Genomic DNA, 21332 nt, shown 5'->3' on the forward strand with positions numbered 1-21332 from the left:
GAGTACTGGTGGACGAGAAGCTCAATATGAGCCGGCAATGTGCTCTTGCGGCCCAGAAGGCCAACCGCGTCCTGGGCTGCATCAAGAGGAGTGTGGCCAGCAGGTCGAGGGAGGTGATTCTCCCCCTCTACTCTGCCCTTGTGAGACCTCACTTGGAGTACTGCGTCCAGTTCTGGAGCCCCCAACATAAGAAGGACATGGACCAGTTGGAGAGGGTCCAGAGGAGGGCCACGAAGATGATGCGAGGGCTGGAGCACCTTTCCTATGAGGACAGGCTGAAAGAGTTGGGGCTGTTCAGCCTGGAGAAGAGGAGGCTCCGGGGTGACCTTATAGCGGTCTTCCAGTACCTCAAGGGGGCCTACAGGAAAGATGGGGAGAGGCTGTTCAGGAGGGCCTGTTGTGATAGGACAAGGGGTAATGGTTTTAAAATAGAGGGAGGTAGGTTCAGGTTGGATATTAGGAAAAAATTTTTTACTATGAGAGTGGTAGAACACTGGAACAGGTTGCCCAGAGAGGTGGTGGATGCTCCATCCCTGGAGACGTTCAAGGCCAGGTTGGACAAGGCCCTGAGCAACCTGATCTAGTTGGAGATATCCCTGTTCCTTGCAGGGGGGTTGGACTAGATGACCTTTGAAGGTCCCTTCCAGCCCTAACCATTCTATGATTCTATGAAAGTTACCTTGAAACAGGTGCTGTAGCATTCAGCCAATCACTCTGGGAGATGGATGGTCAAGTGACCAATAGCCTTGACCCATCTAGCAAATCATGTGACTCCTGACTATTTAAGGCGGGGCGTTTACTCTTAAGGGTGAGGCATTTCCTCCTGAGTCTTGGAGGAGTGTTGGCCTTCCTTAGAGTAAGCCTGAAGCCTTCGCATTAGAGCATTGGTCTACTTGGAGCCACCTGAAGCCTTCCAGCTGCGACAACTGGTGACCCCGACGTGATCCAGACACAACTAAGATCTGAAGGTACGTGCTTCCGTACACGGGGCTCCAAGGGACGAACTGCAAATTAGAATGATGGGACAAAGCTCCACAAAAGAAAGCATGATGTTCTCCATTCTCAAACCTGCAATGACAATCGCAGGTGCCAAAATAAGTGATGAAGCTCTCTGTGAGCTGTTAGATTGGGCGGCAGAGCATGAATGCCTGACTGACCTCAACACCCCCTTTAGCTCAGAAGCGTGGAAGCAGCTAGGGGATAAGCTAATCTATGAAACAGTATTTGGACGAAAGAACCTGACTGGTCTGCTACGTATTTGGGGAACTGTATATGATGTAATGCAGACATGGACGGTAGAAAGGAAGGAAAAAGTATTGCCAGATTCTGATGAATCCACAAGTGAAGTTTCTGAAGGGGACGATGAATTATCTGAAAGGGGACTGACCACGGGTAGTGCACCAGTTGTGCCCCCGCTGTCCTCAGATATGGAGAAAGTTGTGGGGACTGCACAGAAGCTTTACCCCTCCCTGCGAGATTATGTCCAACCCAAGTGTCCTCCTTGTGATTTTTTGCGGGAATACTCCTCTGGACAAGACAAAGCATCGGAGCGTCCCCCACCCTTCGCCCCAACAGCCTCCCCTTCTTCTGCATCTCAACCGGCTACTTCAGCCATTACAGCAGAACATGTTCTTCCTACTGCTCCGCCATTGGCCCCTCAACCAGACCAGGCACCACAAGGACAGTTCCCGGGCATGGCACCCTGGTTTACCGCAACTTCATGTCCTGCAGCATCACCCATAGCGCCCGGCTATCTGCCACGGGCACAAATGGAGCAACCTCGAACAACGCATTTCATAATACAGCAGGTTATGGCAGGTTTGCAAGGAATGTCGCAACAACTAACGGCATTGATGGAAATGTTGCGGCAGGTTACTGCTGCCGAATCTGTACCGGGACAACCTGGGCTGGCCGTGCCAACCGGCCCAGCAACGACCCCGGAAGTGGCGCCAAGTATGCCACTGACAACAGCAGTGGCACCTTCACAGACAGTGGTGCCGACACAAGTTTCTGCAACCCAGACTGCATCTCCATGGACTGTTCCACAACCGGCCACAGCCTCCGCCTTTACACGACCCGTTGGCCCAGCGTCTGCATCCTGTCAGAAGCCATTGGACACACCCCTGCCTGATAATGTTTCATCACTGCAGGAAGCTGTGGCGACAGTCAGACGACAACAAACATGGCTGGCCCACAACCGTCCCTGGACGCTTCCCGAATGCAAGGTGACTGTGCGTCCAAAAAATTCAAAACGGTTCTGGGAAGAAGTCAAGAGGCGGGCTCTGGAAGCTGGCGACTGGGATCTAATAGAAAAAGTTGGGTTGCCTGAAAAGGGGTCTGAGCAGATTGTTCAGGGAAGTAATGAACGAACAGAGGATCTGATCCAAGCCTTTCCAGTACAAAAGGCGCTTCCCAACTCAGGTCAAATTGACAAACACGAAACCATCGCCTGGAAGGTAGTCCAAGACCTGCAAACCAAGGTAGCACAATACGGGTTAGATTCTCCTCAGGTCATGCAGATCATCAGGATATTAAATACTGACCTACTCTCCCCATTCGACATTAAACATCTAGGTCAGGTATTATTTCAACCAGTACAATATACGGTCTTTGAGGCCAATTGGAGAAGAATGGCTGAGAGAGCTGCAGCCGGAAACATGCAATTACCCCCAACTGACCCCAGATACGGAGCTCCAGCAGATGCTCTACTGGGAGCCAATGCTTTCGCTGACCCTGATTTTCAAGCTACATGGCACCCCCAAGTTCTTGAGCAAGCCCAAAAGATTGGCGTGGGAGCTCTATTAAAGGGCATAGATATGGCTGCCCCAAAAACACGGTACGTGAAGATTTATCAGGGGCAGAAAGAACACTTTTTATCTTTTGTAGAGAAAGTTGCTGCAGCCCTCGAAAAACAGGTCGAAGATGAAAACCTGAGACAACTACTATGTAAGCAGCTGGCAAAAGACAATGCCAATGAAGAATGTAGAAAAATCATAAATTCCATGCCAGGGGAGCCTACACTAACAGAAATGATCGAAGCATGCTCTAAGCTAGAATCTGAAAGCTATAAGTCTGCTCTGGCCACAATTCTACGGCCTATGCAACCCAAAAATGCTGACCCGGAACCGAAAAGACAACCTAAGAGGGACAATAGACAAAGACAGACGAGACAAAGAAGAAACAAGGATAACAGGAGACCTGCTCACTGCATAAGATGCGATAAGCCAGGCCATTCTGCGAGATATTGTGAATCGTTATACCATGCCAATGGCCGACCCCTGACTCATTCGGGAAACTTCCCCAGGAGCGCAATGGGGATGTGTGCTCAGACAGAAATGTTTCCCCAGGGCATGATACCAACCCAGGCTTACTCAGCCAGCTTTCAGCCAGCACCCAGGGATCAGCCGGGGTGGATGTATGCACCGCAACAACAGTCGTCTTAGAATCCTGTCGGGTCTATAAGGTTCCCTTGGATGCATTTGGGCCTCTAGGACATGGGCTAAGTGCATTATTGGTGGGCAGATCTAGTACCACCATTCAAGGGATCTTTGTTCACCCAGGAGTTATTGACGCTGACTTCACAGGACAAATCTGTGCGATGATTTCCACGCCCACCCCCCCTGTCACAATACCGGAAAAGACTCGGGTCGCTCAACTTGTACCCTTCAAATCAAGTGTCCCTAAGGCAAAACGACAGAGTCGTGAAGGTGGTGGTTTTGGTTCCACAGGACTTCCGCAAGTTTACTGGACTGCGGATATCTCCAGCCAAAAGCCACAGATGACTTGCACCTTAATATTGCCAGATGCCCAGCCGTCCAGGATTCAGCTCCGAGGTTTGATTGACGCAGGGGCTGATGTGACAATCGTCTCCTTCTCTGCATGGCCTCCTACATGGCCTTTAGCCCCCTCAGGGTCAGCCATTGCAGGACTGGGAGGAACCGCACAGAGTTATCGAAGCGAACGACCTGTGGTGGTAAAAAACGCAGAGGGTCAAACAGCTACAATTCGGCCCTATGTCACTACAGCTCCACTCAACCTCTGGGGGCGAGATGTCTTGGCAGCCTGGGGAGAAAAGTCGCGATGCCATTGCCCATTGGAAACTCGCTTTTGCGGTCTTGGGCGTGCCTTCTTCTATAAAAACCGATAATGGCCCGGCCTACGTCTCACAGAAGACGCGGCAGTTTTTACAACTATGGGGTGTAAATCATACTTTGGGTATTCCACATTCTCCTACTGGCCAAGCCATTGTTGAACGCGCTCATGGCACCTTGAAGCGTGTTTTAGAAAAACAAAAAGGGGGAATGCATGGAGAAACCCCACAGAGTCGCCTAGAAAAAGCGTTATACACAATTAACCATCTTACGGTGCCATCAAATTCAAATAATCCCATTATTTTGAATCACTTTCTTTCGTTGCAGTCTTCAGGCGAGACGCACCTGCCCCGAGCAAAAGTCTGGATACGGGACCTACTCACTAAGACGTGGGAAGGCCCATATGAGCTTATTGCTTGGGGTCGTGGGTATGCTTGCGTTTCCACAGATACTGGGGTACGATGGCTACCCGCAAGATGCGTCCGCCCTGACCTGCAACATCAGAAACAGAACAGGCAACGTCCGAACAATGGCCAGAACGGAGATCATCCATCAAATGACCCTTCTAATGGAAATAATGACATCGGCCATCAACCTGTTCCTTCCACGAGTAGAGACTAAATTTCAAGTCTCCGTCGGAGTCAGAATGTTAGAATTAATAACTAAATGTATGACTGGTTTGCTAGATGTATCTCCCATGGTATTGCTGAAAAATCTCCCTGCTTGATTTAAACTAATCTTAAAACAAAAAGGGAGAATTGTGGAGAAACCTTTTGGCTGCTGCAGCATCCTGTGAAAGTTCTTTCCCTATGCAGGCTAACTAAGAAACACCTGTAGCTCGTTACACTGGGAAAGTTACCTTGAAACAGGTGCTGTAGCATTCAGCCAATCACTCTGGGAGATGGATGGTCAAGTGACCAATAGCCTTGACCCATCTAGCAAACCATGTGACTCCTGACTATTTAAGGCAGGGCGTTTACTCTTAAGGGTGAGGCATTTTCTCCTGAGTCTTGGAGGAGCGTGGGCCTTCCTTAGAGTAAGCCTGAAGCCTTTGCATTAGAGCATTGGTCTATTTGGAGCCACCTGAAGCCTTCCAGCTGCGACAAAAGTATACCTTTGAGGCGCTGGCTGCCCGGTATACGCTATCTTGCGTACGGCTTACAGAGAGCTACCCTAATGGACTGGTCCCCAAACCAAAAGAATCAAAAGAATACCTTAATACCTTTTCTAAGACGGAAGATGGTCCTTGTCTGTTCCCGCAGCGATCCGATTGAGGCGAGGAGTCCCTCCGGGGAAATCCCCGGGGGTACCCAAGGGAGTCCTGTTCTCAGCGGGTCCTGCAGCTGAACAGAGAGGGTCCCATCTGGGTCGCCAAATCTGATACCTGAGAAGGAAACTGAACTTTCCAAGACTCGTTTCAGAGTTTTAGAAAGCAGGTATTCTTTATTGCAGCGCTGGGCGCACGGGGGATTTCTCCTCCTAGCGTGCACACCGGCTTCTGGACAGAAAATTAGTTATACACTACAATCATGCATAATTCATAACATATTTACATATTCTTAAACAATTGGTTAATTTTCTCTCGCTTTTCATGTAAATTACTTCACATGCTCAGTTTTCCTCCTCTGCCCCTTTCTTTTGGGTCTGGGGTGTAATTAGGGTAGGTGGTCCGTGAGTCGGTGGTCGCGATCTCCCCCTGCTGGAATTACCTTTTCCCCCAAGTCCCTGCATGTTCACAGTTTAGAAAAACATGATAACAAAGTTTATGCAGTTTCTGCAGTTTCTGGGATGTTCCCTCCAAGGGCAGACAGTTCTTGATAAAGAGTCTCTGTTTTAATCACTGCTGGCAGCTTCAAGGCTGGACCTCTTGTTAGTTTCTGTAGGTATGTGTAAATCACCTACTGCCGACCGAACCCTTCATGAAACTGTTACACAAAACTTTAACCCCTTTATTGTTGGGTAACAGTGGGGACGACGACCCAGCCGCCCTGTGCCGGCCGCCCCCCTTGATGTTGCTGTTATTGTTGTTGTCGTTGTCGCGGCTCCAGCCGCTCGCGCTCCGTAACCGCTGCCGACCCCTCCCGCCGAGGACCATCAGCTGCAAAAGAACCGACACGCCAGAGGAGGGCAAAGCAGGGTTAAGTTTTGGGTGGCAGGACGCTCTTCCTTGGCCCGACGACAGCGATGACGAAGCCGTACAGTCACCACCCCCCGAGTTCCCTTGGGCTGGCACTTCCGCTTTGTGCCCAGTTGGCGCTGGAGGGGCGGCGGGCACTTCCTCTGTTGTCCTTGAGCAGGCTGGGGGCCCCGTAGGCTCTTTAGACTCAGTTTTTTGTTCGGACACAGTTTCTCCCAGCCCCTCGGCTTGTTTCCACACCTCAGTGATAGTAGAACAGGTGGGAGCTCGCATGCCTTTTGTTGGGCATAAATGTCCGACCCCAAAGAACTGCGCAATACGGGAGGGTGGCGGCGGCAGCTCGTGCAGCTCGCCAGAGGTGTTATCCGGCTGCAGGGCTTCTATGGCCGCAGCAGCAGCTTTTCGCTCAGCTTTCATCTCCCTCAAGGTGTTAATTACGACACGCCACGTCCGTCCCACTTCTTTTGCTGTTTTTCCCTCTTTTCCTCCCGCTAAGGTGGTCTCCCAGAGATGTTCCCCCACTTCACGCCATTCGTCAACATTAAAGAGTAGCGGAGAGGTTTTACAATGTCCATTTGCTTTCGCCCACTTAATGAGGCTTTCTATCTCCTTAGGGTTAACCGTTTCTCCTCTCTTAGAGAGTATACTGGTTAACAGCTTGATTGCCGCATCCGTATCCGTTTCGATCGCGGTCTTACCTTGCAGAGGTTCACTCGGCCGTTGCGAAACTACCAGGCTCCGGCGATTCTCTTCGCCCCGTGCCCTTCCCTGCTGCACGTCCACAGGCTCCCAATACCGTATTCACGATGCTATGGAGGCTGCCACATTTAAGCGAGTTTATCCACATTTAAGCGATTTCAGGGTCCCTGCTCATGCGCCACTTGTTGCAGAGCCCTTCTGTGGACGGACCCGAGTCATGACCATACACCAATATGGTTAGAAATCATGCTCGTTTATTACAAACAACACACAGGTTATATAGCAGAACATGATGTGACACGACTACATTCTACAATTGGCTTGCTTAGCGTAAACACACTCTCGTGGGCTATAGTGATAGGGCAGCGCTAGCAGACCACAGGTAATAAGCTCATCCCTTTAGTCTCCTCACTGCGGTCATCGGAGAGGCATCCAGGAGGCGTGCATCTTGGCAGGCTATCAGTCTACATTTCCTTTTAAGGCCATTGAGTTAACTTGAAGGACAAAAGTAATCTAGTTGGTAACCTTGTGCTCTGGGGCCCAAACAGGGATTGTCCATACCCGAAAGAATATTATGGCCAGTCTCGGAGAGGAACTCCTCCACACCTCTGGATGGCATCCCTTCCCTCTAGAGCATCAACTGCACCACTCGGCTTGGTGCCATCCGCGACCTTGCTGAGGGTGCGCTCGATCCCACTAGCTACGTCATCAATGAAGATATTAAACGGTATCGGTCCCAGTACAGACCCTTGAAGGACACCGCTCGTTACTGGTTTCCACTTGCGCAGTGAGCCGTTGACTGTAGCTCTTTGGATGCAGCCATCCGGCCGATTCCCTATCCATCTAATAGTCCATCCATCAAATCCATCTCTCTCCAAATGATAGGCAAGAATGTTGCGAGGGACCGTGTCAAAGGCCTTACAGAAGTCCAGGTAGAGGGCATCAGTTGCTCTTGCCTTGTCCACTGATGCAGTCAGTCCATCGTAGAAGGCCGCTAGAGGAGTCAGGCACGATTTGCCCTTGGTGAAGCCGCGTCGGCTTTCTCAAATCACCTCGCTGTCTTCCGCATGCTTCGACATCGCTTCCAGGAGGGTCTGCTCCATGATCATACCGGGCGCAGAGGTGAGGCTGACTGGTCGGTCGTTCCCAGGGTCCGCCTTTTTAAAAATGGGTGCGTTATTCCCTTTTCTCCAGCCTCTTGCCAAACTCAGCTCCAGCTGTGCCTATGCATTTCCTTCTCGCGCTTCAGCTCGACCAGAAGGTCCTTCCTCAGCCGTGCTGGTCTCCTGCCATCCTTGCCTGATTTCTTACGCATGGGAATCGAGAGCTCTTGTGCTCCAGCTCTAAGAACGAGGTCCTTAAAGAGCTGCCGGCTCCCTTCTGCTCCTTTATCCCCGAGGGCAGTTTCCCAGGGGGTCCCATCCACTAGTTCTTTAAACACCAGAAAGTGTGCTCTCCTAAAATTCAGGGTCTCGACTTTACTCTTCACCTGCGAGTGTGATGCTTCTGGTAGTTGAAGTAAGAACGCTTCGTCAACATCCTCCCGTTGATCGGGCGGCCCTATAGTAGACACCAACCACGAGGTTTCCTTTGTTGGCTTGGCCTCTAATTTTCACCCATAAGCTCTCAACCTGTTCATCACTATCTTCGCATCATTGCTCTGTGCAATCTATCTTTTTTTTTTTTACACAAATGGCACACCCCCTGCACCTCATTCTTTTCTTGTCCCTTTACTTAGATGAAATGGAAAGCTGATATACAAACTGTTTGAGCATAACTGCCAATTTCTTTGGTTTGTCTCCCAAGTATTTGAATTTATTTTGGAATACTACTAACCTTATTTCTTGTCTACAATTTTTTTCAAGAGAGCTACAGTGTTTTAAACTTTAGCCTGAGTTCTGCAGCCTTTTATTCCATTTGCTTATTGCTATTTCCTTGTAGACCTGTCAAGTTGATAATACATTGCCTTCAACTACAATATAATAAATATCTGAGAGATTTCTCTTGCTTTGCAGATGGGCATAGAACAATAGATATAATTTAATCTAACTGATTTTTTCCAAATGCTAAAACAACACTTTTCTTTATTTGCAAGGCGGAAGTAAATATAAACTGAAAGCACTCTATCCCTTTTCATAAACCCGCTTGTAGTGGTGACTGAAAGGATTAATCACCTGCAGGACCTCATGTCTTTAAAGTCCATGAGACCAAGCCCAGAATTCTTCATACTACTCTGTAGTCTGTGTGAAACACTCTGAAGCGTGGCCCCTTTTTCTTAATAGCTCCACATAGATGTATGTGTTGGTATTTGTGGTGGTTTAGGCTGGGCGGCAACTAAATGCCACACATCTACTCGCTCACCCTCCTCCACCCCCAGGGGATGGGGAAGAGAATTAAAGGAGAAAAGGGAAGGAGACCCATGGGTTGAGATAAGAACAATACTAATAATATATCAATATATACATATGTGTATAATGATAATAATATATACAAACAAGTGATGCACTGTATAATTGCTCACCACCTGGTGACCAACACCTGTCCTGGCCTGGACTAATGATCCCCAGACAGATAAGTCCTGACACCATAATCCCAGACAAGTGAGAGGTCCTAAAAGAGAGAGAGAGAGTGCTCCGAGAGTGAGAGCCCCTGGAAGATAAAAAGCCCTTCTTTCTGGTCAATCCTCCTTTTTCTACTGGGCATGACATTGCATGATATGGAATACTTCATTGGTCAGTTTGGCCCTCGATCCTAAGTCTGAGTTCAAATCATAAAGGGAGTTGTGGACCCCCTGTCCCGGCTATGCTCCCCCCTTATCCTGTTGTGCTCCTGCACACTGGCAAGAACCCGGCAGACTGAAAAGACCTTGAGACCTCAGTGCCAACTATAAACATCAGTGCGCTGTCAGCGTTCTTCTCAGAGCAAGTCTCAGACTAAAACCAAAACACGGAGCTCTTCTAGCTGCTAAAAAGAAAAACTGACTCTGTCCCAGCTGAAACCGGGACGGTATTATTGGTGTCTGTCAAACCAAAGTGTCAAAACAACATAATAACTTAGAGCTTGCCTAGACTCTGTAAAGCTTAAGTTCAAAGTTATGTCATCAGTGCCCTGATCTTCCAAGTAGCCAGGTGATTTCCCACCCCCCCAAATATGATATGCCAGTTTGAAACTTGTATCTGAACATTTGATAATGAACATTTGATACATGGTCCTATATAATGTCTCAAGTAGATCAGTCCTTATCTTTCTTTTTTTTTGTTGTTTTGTTTTGTATCCTGAGAATAGGAGCAGTTTTTTGCCTAACACATGCAAATACCCTTATATAACTTTTTAGGTGGGAGTAAAGTAAATGCAGTGCTATAAGAAAGGTATAGATGTCACTTTTATGCAACTGTTTTTTCATGTTAAATGCTCATCTTTCATTTAATACTTTCCTAGGTCAGGAGCAGATGAATTCAGATAGCTTGCTTGCTTCTTTATGTCCTCAGATTTCACTATAATATTGCATTAGCTCATGCTATAACAGTGCACATTTCTACACTGTTTGTTGTATTTACTAGACATAACAGAATTGTTACATAATGCTAATCTTATGCATGGCATTAATCTAAAATGATTGGGGTAATTAAGGAGGTTTATATTAGTGCAAACTCTTCACCATACTATCTTTTGAAGCTCCTCTTTTATTCCCAGAATGTGAGTTTGACAGAATAATATGGGCTTTGTTTTGGTATATAGTTGCTGAATGTGTGCATTGCTGTTCTCAAGTTCAGGACTGTGCAGGCTGAGTCTGACTGTGCTCTAATTCTGTGCTTTCCTCCCACATAGGTAATATTTGCAGAATTGTTTCAGCTTCCATCTCCACCACATATTGAGGTTATGTACACAGCACTCCTCATTGAACTGTGCAAACTCCAGCCTGGCTCTTTACCACAAGTTGTATCCTTTTCATGCTGATAAAGGGCCTTTTTAAAGTGGAGTATTTTTTTTTCTTTTGTTCTGTACAAGATAAAATAGCAATAAATGTCAGCAGTAATAAATTTTCCTTCTTTCCATATTTAGCTGTATGAAACTTTGCCAATAATACTGCTTACATGAAGGAGTAACACAGCTCAACAGCCATAAGCAAAGCCTGCATTCACATCTAAGCCTGTTCTTTAGCTTGCATACCAGGCAAACTGAGAGACCTTGTTCCGATTCTTCCTCAGATCTTTTTGAGGAGCCCTCTTGTAGTCAAGGGATGGAATAAATAACTTGCATAATTCTGAGCCCTGTTTTTACATCAGGGCAGCTTGCAGCATAGTTATAGTCACATTAAAACCTGGAAAAAGAAATTATTAATTTCTGAAGTCTTTTGTTGTAACAGCGGTATGAGTGCACCTAGTCCATTTCACTGCAAAGTGTAGTAGATAATTTAAATTAACCTGTTTGAGTTTGCACTGAAATGGACTAGGAGTATTCATAAAGTCAATAATAATCTCTCAGGTCAGAGAGTAGCTAATACTGAGAAAGGAAGCATCAGCTCCTAGCTAATTCGGAGTGTTGCTTTGGCCCTTTTTTCATTGTAGTATTAGATCCTGTCAGGAATGCCATCCAGAGGGACCTTGACAGTCTGGAGAGGTGGGCCTGTGAGAACCTCATGGAGTTCAACAAGGCCAAGTGCAAGGTCCTGCACGTGGGTCCGGACAATCCCAAGGACAAGTACAGGCTGGGCAGAGAATGGATTGAGAGCAGCCCTGAGGAGAAGGACTTGGGAGTGCTGGTGGGTGAGAAGCTCACCATGAGCCGGTAATGTGCGCCGGCAGCCCAGAAAGCCAACCGTGTCCTGGGCTGTATCAAAAGGAGCGTGGCCAGCAGGGCGAGGGAGGGGATTCTGCTCCTCTACTCAACTCTCGTGAGACCCCACCTGGAATACTGTGTTCAGCTCTGGGGTCCCCAACACAAGAAGGACATGGAGCTGCTGGAGCGAGTCCAGAGGAGGCCACGAAGATGATCAGAGGGCTGGAGCACCTCTGCTATGGAGACAGGCTGAGAGAGTTGGGGCTGTTCAGCCTGGAGAAGAGAAGGCTCCAGAGTGATCTTATAGCAGCTTTCCAGTACCTAAAGGGGGCCTACAGGAAAGCTGGAGAGAGGCTTTTTACAAGGGCGTGTAGTGACAGGACAAGGGGCAATTGCTTTAAACTGAAAGAGGGCAGATTTAGGTTAGATATAAGAAAGAAATTCTTTACATTGAGGGTGGTGAGGTACTGGCACAGGTTGCCCAGAGAAGCTGTGGCTGCCCCATCCCTGGAAGTGTTCAAGGCCAGGTTGGATGAGGCTTTGGGCAACCTGGAGTAGTGGAGGGTGTCCCTGCCCATGGCAGGGGGGTTGGAACTAGATGATCTTTAAGGTCCCTTCCAACCCAAACCATTCTATGATTCTATGATTTTATGATTCTATGATTGTGGCTAATGAGCTACAGTCACTGAGAATGGAGGACTAACAGACATACCTACTGATAATTCCATTCTCAATTTTTTTTCTACTGCTTGAAATCACCCAGTGATTGTAACCACATAGCCTAAACTCTCACTGAGACTATCCCTAAAATTGTGGGGACCTGCTTGTGGTAAGTATCAATAGGGATACAGCAACAAAGAATCAGGGTTGGCTGGCCATGGTCTTTGGGTCACGCCAGTGTGAACGTACTTTTTTGGACTGTTAATGATGAGCAAAGATGGTCCATTGATTAGGCAGCAACAGGAGCATGTGAAGCTAAAACTGTGAGATCATAAAAATGTGGTCTATAACAAGGTCGATGTCCATTCATATCATTAGTGTGCAGTTTTTGTTTCATGGTGGGGATTCTGGCTTCCAGTAAAAGCAGCTAATGGTCTCACTGTAATTAATGGAAGAAAAACAGACTTGAATTAGACAATAGATGTTATTTACTGGAGAAAACTACATGCTTCATTATTTATTTATTCCTGTGGCCTTTTCAAAATGGGGTAAGTCATGATATAGAGATAGGGAGCTGTCAGTAGAGAGCTGATTAAATCATCTCTGAAAAACAGAGAGAGTAACTTATGATTTCAGATGCTTCTCTGTTAACTTTAATAAGAAACTTTCAGCTTGCACAAGCCACAGAAATGCTTTACATGCGCTTGGATACAATGAATACTACATGTATAGACAGGTAAGTATGTATTTTGGGGACAACAGAAAATGTTTCTTGTTTTTCTTGTGCATTGGATATTGATGCATTTTTGAAAAGGATCATCTGAAATCCTTGATAAACAGTTTGGTTCTGTACAAAATGTTTTTGGGGCTTTAGACTTGGACCATCTGAAGAGAAGGTAAGGGATGGACTGACCACTTGCCTCTCTTCCCCTAGAAACTTTTTCCTTCAAGTCACTAGTCTGATTAGCTATACAGTGCAGCTATAAAAACTATTACAACTCTTCCACATCCGTACCCCTTTCTATTATGTACTACTTTCTCCTCCCTATTGGCCTGAGGAAATAAGGGGTTGGAAGTGGGTTTATGGAAAGGTTGGCTAGCTGGAAAAGAGCAGTGGTGTTTTTGTGGTTTGAGTGGTCTACATGATGTAGAACTAAAATTACTGTGCAAAAATGGGAAAACCTATAGACTTGCACTAAGTTTTTTTCACTGCTTCTTTTAGTAAGTCATTAGTCTCGTATATGCACCAGAACAAGAGAGACTGCACATTCATTCGTAAAGGCTGGCTCCTGACTCTCAATTCAGTCTTTTTGTATGAGTCAACATTGATGTCTGTCTAATGCATTAATGACTACAGATTGGAGAGTTTGGGTTTATCTTTGAGATTTTCTTATAGATGTATTCTACTTATCAATGAGGAGGTTTGTGGGGATTTTTTTTGCTTGTTGGTTTTTTTTTGCAGTTCTGGTATTTAATAGAGCTTTCTTCTTTTAAAAAAGGTTTATTAACTGGTTTTCCCACCACCTGAGTAACTTTCAGTTCCGTTGGAGCTGGGAAGATTGGTAAGTCAGTCTCTGTCTCCCATCAGAACTTAAACCTTCAAACTTATCCAGCAAATGTCACAAGATAGTGGTTCTGTTAACTGCTTTCCACTAACACTTTTGACCCCTCCTCCCCACCTGTTTACTACCATTCCTTGGTAGACAAGGTTACTAACCTTTAGTCACCATAAAAACTATCCCAGTTTTCTGTAATGAATGTCCAAGCAATACTGTGTTCTGTAAACAGTGGAAACCTGATTTGCTTGTAGATTTTTGTCCTTATCACCTCAGTCAGTTGTTTGCAAACTTTTCAGAAAGGTTCTCCTACTTATCAGTAATTTGCCTTGACTCTCCTTCCCTTTGGCTCCCTGCCTTCCACACTCTCTGAGGGCCATCCTAACATGACACCCCTCACCCTCCCCTTGAATCTTGATCTTTTGGCTTCTAACAGGAGTTCCCTACACCCCCTCAGTGCCTAACTGTTGCTCACCAGCCTGGACTACAGTACCAAGGACACTGTTGCATCTTCCACAGCCAGGAGGAAATGGCCTGCCTCTTGTAGGCAGGGTCGGTACCTTGAGTTGATTAGTTAATTAGTAGTTCATTACATTCAACTCAATCCAGCTGGCTAATAATGACTGGATGCCATACCTAACCATAGCTTTCCCAAAGCCTTGTATTTCAGGTACCATGCCTTCTGCTTACTCCCATCCTGTCCTGCTCCCACATATAAAGAAAGATTACTCATGGGCTTAGTCCTCCCTACAGTCTAACTTCTGCAGTCTGCTACCATACCTGCATCCCATAGCCAATGTGCTTAGGTGTCCCTGGGAAGAGGAGTGCAGCTCTGTATGTGATGCGTTACTTCAGATTTACTTATGTCCTCTGTGTTGTGCCAATTGGGAGTTGTGCGTTTGCTGCTTATCAAGTTGGTTTGTGTTGACTGACCAACTGGGATCCTCCAAATAGCTATTTTTTCATTGCCTGCATTCCCCTTTGTTGTGGTTTAGCCCAGCTGGCAGCTAAGCTACCACACAGCTGCTTACTCACTCCTTCCTTCCCCCTCCCCATCTGGTGGGGTGGAGAGGAGAAAAATGTAACAAAAGACCTGAGGGTTGAGATAAGAACAGGGAGGGATCACCCACCAACCATGGTCCTGGGCAAAACAGACTCTGCTTGGGGACAAATCAATTTAATTCGTTAACAGTTCATTCAGAGAGGATAATGAGAAACAAAGCCAGATCTTAAAAACACCTTCCCCCTTACTCCTCCCTTCTTCCCAGCTCTACCTCCTCCCCCCAGCGGTGCAGGGAGACAGGGAACGGGGAGGGGTTGCAGGTCAGTTCATCACATGTTGTTTCTGCTGCTCCTTCCTTAAAGGAGGAGGACTCCTTACACTCTTCCCCTGCTCCATGGAGCCCCTCCTCACAGGGAAAAATAGTCCATAAACTTCTCCAACATGAGTCCTTCCCACAGAATGGAATCCTTATCCATCAGATTGCTCCAGCACAGGCATTTCCCATGGAGTCATGGCTTCTTAGAGTGCAGCCACCCGCTCCGGCATGAGGTCCTCCATGGACTTCAGATGCATCCTGCTTCATCGTCAGTTTCCAGCAGTGTAGGGAGTCTTTCCCACGGAGACATTTCTCTATGAACTCCCTGAGGCACAGGCATCTCTGCTCCAGCGTGGGGTTCTCCATGGGCTGCGAGTGGGTCTCTGCTCCACTGTGTCTCTCATGGGCTGCAGAGGGGCCACCTGCCATCTCACCACAGGCTGCAGGGGAATCTCAGCTCTGGCACACCTCCTTCTGCTCCATATTCACTGACTGTGGTGTCTGCGTAGTTGTTTCTCTCAGATCTCAGTCCTCTCTCTGCTGCAGCCACACCATGCCCGACCAGTCTGACTGAACCTTGACAGTCCCAAGGGCATTTGCAGGGGCACTGATTGGCTTGGCACCTATCCTGTTTAAGATCTTTATCAATGACCTGGAGGAGTGTCATGGTTTGAAGTGGGGGGGAGGTCCGGGTGGCAGAAGCTGCCCATCAGACCGGACTCCCATCCCCCTCGGGGCTTGAGCCAATCGGCGCCTCTGCGAATTGCCCTATTTACGTCGGACAAAGGAACCGGAAAGGTGTGTGCCTTTGCCTAGGAGCAAGGAGACGAGAGGGGGGCACGGCCCCCGCTCCCGGCGCCCGCCGGCCCGGCCGGTGCCCGCCCCGTTGAGGATGGTGGCGGCGGAACCGCTTGGGGCACTCGGGGAGAGCCCCGCTGCCGGGGCGCCCACCGGGCCGAGTTCACCCAGACAGGGCTGAGATCTGAGAGAAACGGCCACACAGATAAGAGGTCAGTGAAGGTGGGACGGGACAACGTGTGCCGCGGCTGAGCCCCCCTTGCCAGCAGCCCCTTTCTAACAGTCCTCGGTGGAGCAAGCAGAGACCCACTCGCAGCCCGTGGAGGATCCACGTCGAGGAGAGATGCCAGAGCCTGAGCACGGTGCATCTAGAGTCCGTGGGATGCCCCCGCCGATGGGGAGGGGTTTCGTTAAAGGAGATGCCTGAGCCTGAGCCTGTTGTGAATCATGGGCACAGGGCGAGGCACATTTACGCATTTCAAGCCGTACGGAGACGCGTTTCAGGTCGATGTGACGCCCCACGCTGGAGGCATTTAAAGTTTGTTGATGACCCACGCCAGAGCGAGTGGCTACAGCTCCTTAAAAGCCCAGGACTGGTAAAGCCCGCACTTGGGGCAAATCCGATGGGGTAAGGATTTGCCCCCCAGCGGGTAGGATTCACGCTTTCGCCGTGAGTAGGGGATCCACTGGAGCAAGGGACAATGGTGTAAGGACTCCTCCTCCTTTAAGAGAAGCGGCAGTAACAACTTGGAATGAACTGACCTGCACTCCCCCATTCCCTGCCCCCTGCGCCGCTGGGGGGAGGAGGTAGAGCTGGGAAGAAGAGGCAAAGGGGGGGAGTGGTGTTGATTTTAAGACCTGGCCTTGTTTTCTTGTTATTCTCTTAAGTAACCGTTTTTGTGTGCTTTTCTCTTTGTAGGCAGCTGTTAATAAATAGTTTCACTTTAAGAAAACAGCCTCTTTTGCCCGGGACCGTGGTTGGTGGGTGCTCCTCTGTTCCTGTCTCGACCCTCAGCTCTTTTATTACATTTTTCTCCTCTCCATTTTACTGGAGTGGGAGAGCTGCGTGGGGTTTAGTTGCCGGATCGGCCTAACCCACGACAAGGAGGCAGAATGCACCCTCATCAAGCTTGCAGACAACATTATGTTTGAGGGTGCAATTGATGTGCTTGAGGACAGGGATATCATTCAGAGGGACCTATTCAGGCTGGAGAAATGGCCTGAGAGGAACCTCCCAAAATTCTACAAGGACAAACAGAGAGTCCTGTACTTGGAATGAACTAGCCCCTTGCAGTGGTGCAGGCAGGGGACTGACTGGCTGCAGAGCAGCTCTGCTGAAAAGGACTTGGGAATCCTGCTGGACAATAGGCTAAACATAAGCCAGTAGTGTGCCTTGGCAGTGACAAAGGCCAAACAGTATCCTGGGCAGTGTCAACAGGATTGCATCCAGTAGATGGAGGGAAGTGATTATTCCTCTTGGCACTTGTTAGACCTCATCTAGAGTACTGTGTCCAGTTTTGCCCCCCCCTCCCCCCAATACAAGACAGACTGAGAAACTGGTGGGAGTTAATCAAAAGCTGGTCAGGGGGCTGCAGCACATGCTCTATGAGGAGAGGCTGAAGGAACTGTGCTTGTTAAGCCTGGAGAAGAGGAGGCTTCAGGGGGACCCAATAGCAGTCTTCTAATACCTACAAGGAGGTTACTGAGAGGACAGGGTGTCGAGGGTTAGGCTGATCCGGCAACCAAACCCACGCAGCTCTCCCAGTCCAGTAAAATGGAGAGGAGAGAAAAACGTAATAAAAGAGCTGAGGGTCGAGACAGGAACAGAGGAGCACCCACCAACCACGGTCCCGGGCAAAAGAGGCTTTTTCTTAATGCAAAACTATTTATTAACAGCTACCTAGAAAGAGAAAAGCACACAAAAACGGTTACTTAAGAGAATAACAAGAAAACAAGGCCAGGTCTTAAAAACAACACCACTCCCCCCCCTTTGCTTCTTCTTCCCGGCTCTACCTCCTCCCCCCAGCGGCGCAGGGGGGCAGGGAATGGGGGAGTGCAGGTCAGTTCATTCCAAGTTGTTACTGCCGCTTCTCTTAAAGGAAAAGGAGTCCTTACACCATTGTCCCTTGCTCCAGTGGATCCCCTACTCACGGCGAAAGCGTGAATCCTACCCGCTGGGGGGCAAATCCTTACCCCATCGGATTTGCCCCAAGTGCAGGCTTTACCAGCCCTGGGCTTTTAAGGAGCCGCAGCCACTCGCTCTGGCGTGGGTCATCAACAAACTTTAAATGTGCTCCGGCGTGGGGCGGCATACCGACCTGAAATGCGTCTCCGTACAGACTCTGAATGCGTAAATGCGAAATGCGTAAATGTGTCTCTACCTGTGCCCATGATTCACAATAGTCTCAGGCTCTGGCATCTCTTCCCGACGTGGATCCTCCACGGGCTGCGAGTGGGTCTCTGCTTGCTCCACCGAGGACTGTTAGAAAGGGGCTGCTGGCAAGGGGGACTCAGCCGCGGCACACGTTGTTCCGTCCCATCTTCACTGACCTCTTATCTGTGTGGCCGTTTCTCTGAGATTTCAGTCCTGTCTGGGTGAACTCGGCTCGGTGGGCGCCCCGGCAGCGGGGCTCTCCCCGAGTTCCCCAAGCGGCTCCGCCGCCACCATCCTCGACGGAGCGGGCCCGGCCCGGCCCAGGCCGCCGGCCCGGCCGGGAGCCGGGAGCGGGGGCCGTGCCCCCCTCCCGTCTCCTTGCTCCTGGGCACCGGCACACACCTTTCCGGTTCCTTTGTCCGACGTAAATAGGGCAATTCGCAGAGGCGCCGATTGGCTCAAGCCCCGAGGGGGACGGGAGTCCGGTCTGATGGGCAGCTTCTGCCACCCGGACCTCCCCCCCCCACTTCAAACCATAACACAGGGCCAGTCTCCTTACTGAAGTGCATGACAGGAGGATGAGAGGCAGTGGCCATAAATTCAAACAGGGGAGGTTCCATCTTGGTATAAAGCAAAATATTTCATTGTGAGGATAAGCACTAGAGCACGGGACCAGAGAGGTTGTAGCATCTCCATCCTTGGACATCTTCAGAACTGATTGGACAAAACCCTGAGTGACCTGGTTTGAATTAATTGTTGACCATGCATTGAGCAGGATGTTGGAGTAGGTAGCCTCTTGAGATTCTTTCCAACCTGAATGATTTTATGAATCGCGATTATCCAGTGAATGTTTCCTACCTGTTAAATGTTTCATACCTGTTGTATCAGACCAAAACAGATTAGAACATAAATACATTTGTTAGAAATTGTCATGTGGTGTTTTTTCAGTTGTTTGTTTTTGTTCTTGTTGTTTTTTATTTGATAGGTCAGACTGTCTTACTCAGGACCTTGAGAAGCCCAAATCCAAATTTGTGAGAGAGGTTCTGGAAAAATGCATGAGGTAAGTAAGACTTCCAAACATCTTGCTTTTGTAGTTACATTAAACTGAAGTTTGGCCATTGCTTCCAGATAATGATTCCTTTTAATGTGGCTCATGTCTTAAGCATACATATTTTCTCAGTTAACTTTTTTTAGCTAAAGTCTATTCTGTTGTTTTGCTCAGTTTTCTTCTAGCGTATCTGTTGTAGGGCACTGCTTTTCCTAGTGGACTAGGGGACAAATAGGTGGAGCAAGTGGAGATGACATCCCACTCGTTCATGCTTCTAGGTACAAATTAAGAAGGCTTTACTTTCTCTGCTTAGGGATGGATAAAAAGAATCATAGAATGGTTAGGGTTGGAAGGGACCTCAAAGATCATCTAGTTCCAACCCCCCTGCCATGGGCAGGGACAGCCTCCACTACACCAGGTTGCTCAAAGCTTCATCCAACCTGGCCTTGAACACTGCCAGGGATGGGGCAGCCACAGCTTCTCTGGGCAACCTGTTCCAGTGCCTCACCACCCTCAGAGTGAAGAAATTCTTCCTTATATCTAATCTAAATCTCCCCTCTTTCAGTTTAAAGCCATTACCCCATGTCTTATCGCTACATGCCCTTGTCAAAAGCCCCTCTCCAGCTTTCCTGTAGGCCCCCTTTAGGTACTGGAAGGCTGCAATAAGATCACCCCGGAGCCTCCTCTTCTCCAGGCTGAACAGCCCCAACTCTCTCAGCCTGTCTTCATAGCAGAGGTGCTCCAGCCCTCGGATCATCTTCGTGGCCTCCTCTGGACCCACTCCAACAGGTCCATGTCCTTCTTGTGTTGGGGGCCCCAGAGCTGAATGCAGTGCTCCAGGTGGGGTCTCACAAGAGCAGAGTAGAGGGGCAGAATCACCTTCCTCGACCTGCTGGCCACGCTTTTTTTGATGCAGCCCAGGATACGATTTGCTTTCTGGGCTGCCAGCGCACATTGCTGGCTCATGTTGACCTTCTCATCCACCAGCACTCCCAAGTCCTTTTCCTCAGGGCTGCTCTCAATCCATTCTCCGCCCAGCCTGTACTTGTGCTTGGGATTGCCCCGACCCACGTGCAGGACCTTGCACTTGGCCTTGTTGAACTTCATGAGGTTCTCACAGGCCCACCTCTCAAGCTTGTCAAGGTCCCTCTGGATGGCATCCCTTCCCTCCAGCGTGTCCACAACACCACACAACTTGGTATCATCTGCAAACTTGCTGAGGGTGCGCTCGATCCCACTGTCCATGTCACCAACAAAGATGTTAAATAGCATTGGCCCCAGTATTGACCCCTGAGGAACACCACTCGTCACTGGCCTCCACTTTGACATTGAACCATTGACCGCAACTCTGAGTGCGACCATCCAGCCAATTCCTTATCCACCGAGTGGTCCATTTATCAAATCCGTGTCTCTCCAGTTTAGAGACAAGGATGTCATGTGGGACAGTGTCAAATGCTTTGGACAAGTCCAGGTAGATGATGTCAGTTGCTCTTCCCCTATCCATCAATGCTGTAACCTCATCATAGAAGGCCACCAAATTAGTCAGGCAGGATTTGCCTTTAGTGAAGCCATGTTGGCTGTCACCAATCACCTCCTTGTTTTCTATGTGCCTTAGCATAGTCGCCAGGAGGATCTGCTCCATGATCTTGCCGGGCACAGAGGTGAGACTGACTGGCCTGTAGTTCCCTGGGTCTTCTTTTTTCCTCTTTTTAAAGATGGGGGCTATGTTTCCCCTTTTCCAGTCATTGGGAACTTCACCAGATTGCCACGGCTTCTGAAATATGATGGATAGTGGCTTAGCAACTTCATCTGTCAGTTCCCTCAGGACCTGCGGATGCACCTCTTCAGGTCCCATGGACTTGTGCACCTTC

General features: G+C 48.6%; 1 protein-coding gene across 3 annotated transcripts in view; it reads left to right on the forward strand.

Annotated features, from left to right (window-relative positions):
• Positions 1-10759: 10759 nt before the first annotated feature.
• The window catches only part of LOC147526052 (nuclear cap-binding protein subunit 1-like), a 38093-nt gene continuing 27520 nt past the window's right edge, over positions 10760-21332 (forward strand). The window contains exons 1-4 of one of the 3 annotated variants that reach the window (XM_086630576.1): positions 10760-10866; positions 13038-13102; positions 13866-13928; positions 19399-19473. In XM_086630576.1, the coding sequence (XP_086486702.1) occupies positions 10807-10866; positions 13038-13102; positions 13866-13928; positions 19399-19473 (263 nt within the window). In that variant the 5' untranslated portion in view covers positions 10760-10806. Of the gene's footprint in view, positions 10867-13027; positions 13103-13865; positions 13929-19398; positions 19474-21332 lie in introns of all 3 variants that reach the window. The other 2 variants (XM_086630575.1, XM_086630574.1) reach the window with 2 other exon arrangements.

Source organism: Tauraco erythrolophus, unplaced genomic scaffold (genome assembly GCF_009769465.1).
Source record: "Tauraco erythrolophus isolate bTauEry1 unplaced genomic scaffold, bTauEry1.pri scaffold_37_arrow_ctg1, whole genome shotgun sequence".
In the NCBI taxonomy this organism is placed as follows: Eukaryota; Metazoa; Chordata; class Aves; order Musophagiformes; family Musophagidae; genus Tauraco; species Tauraco erythrolophus.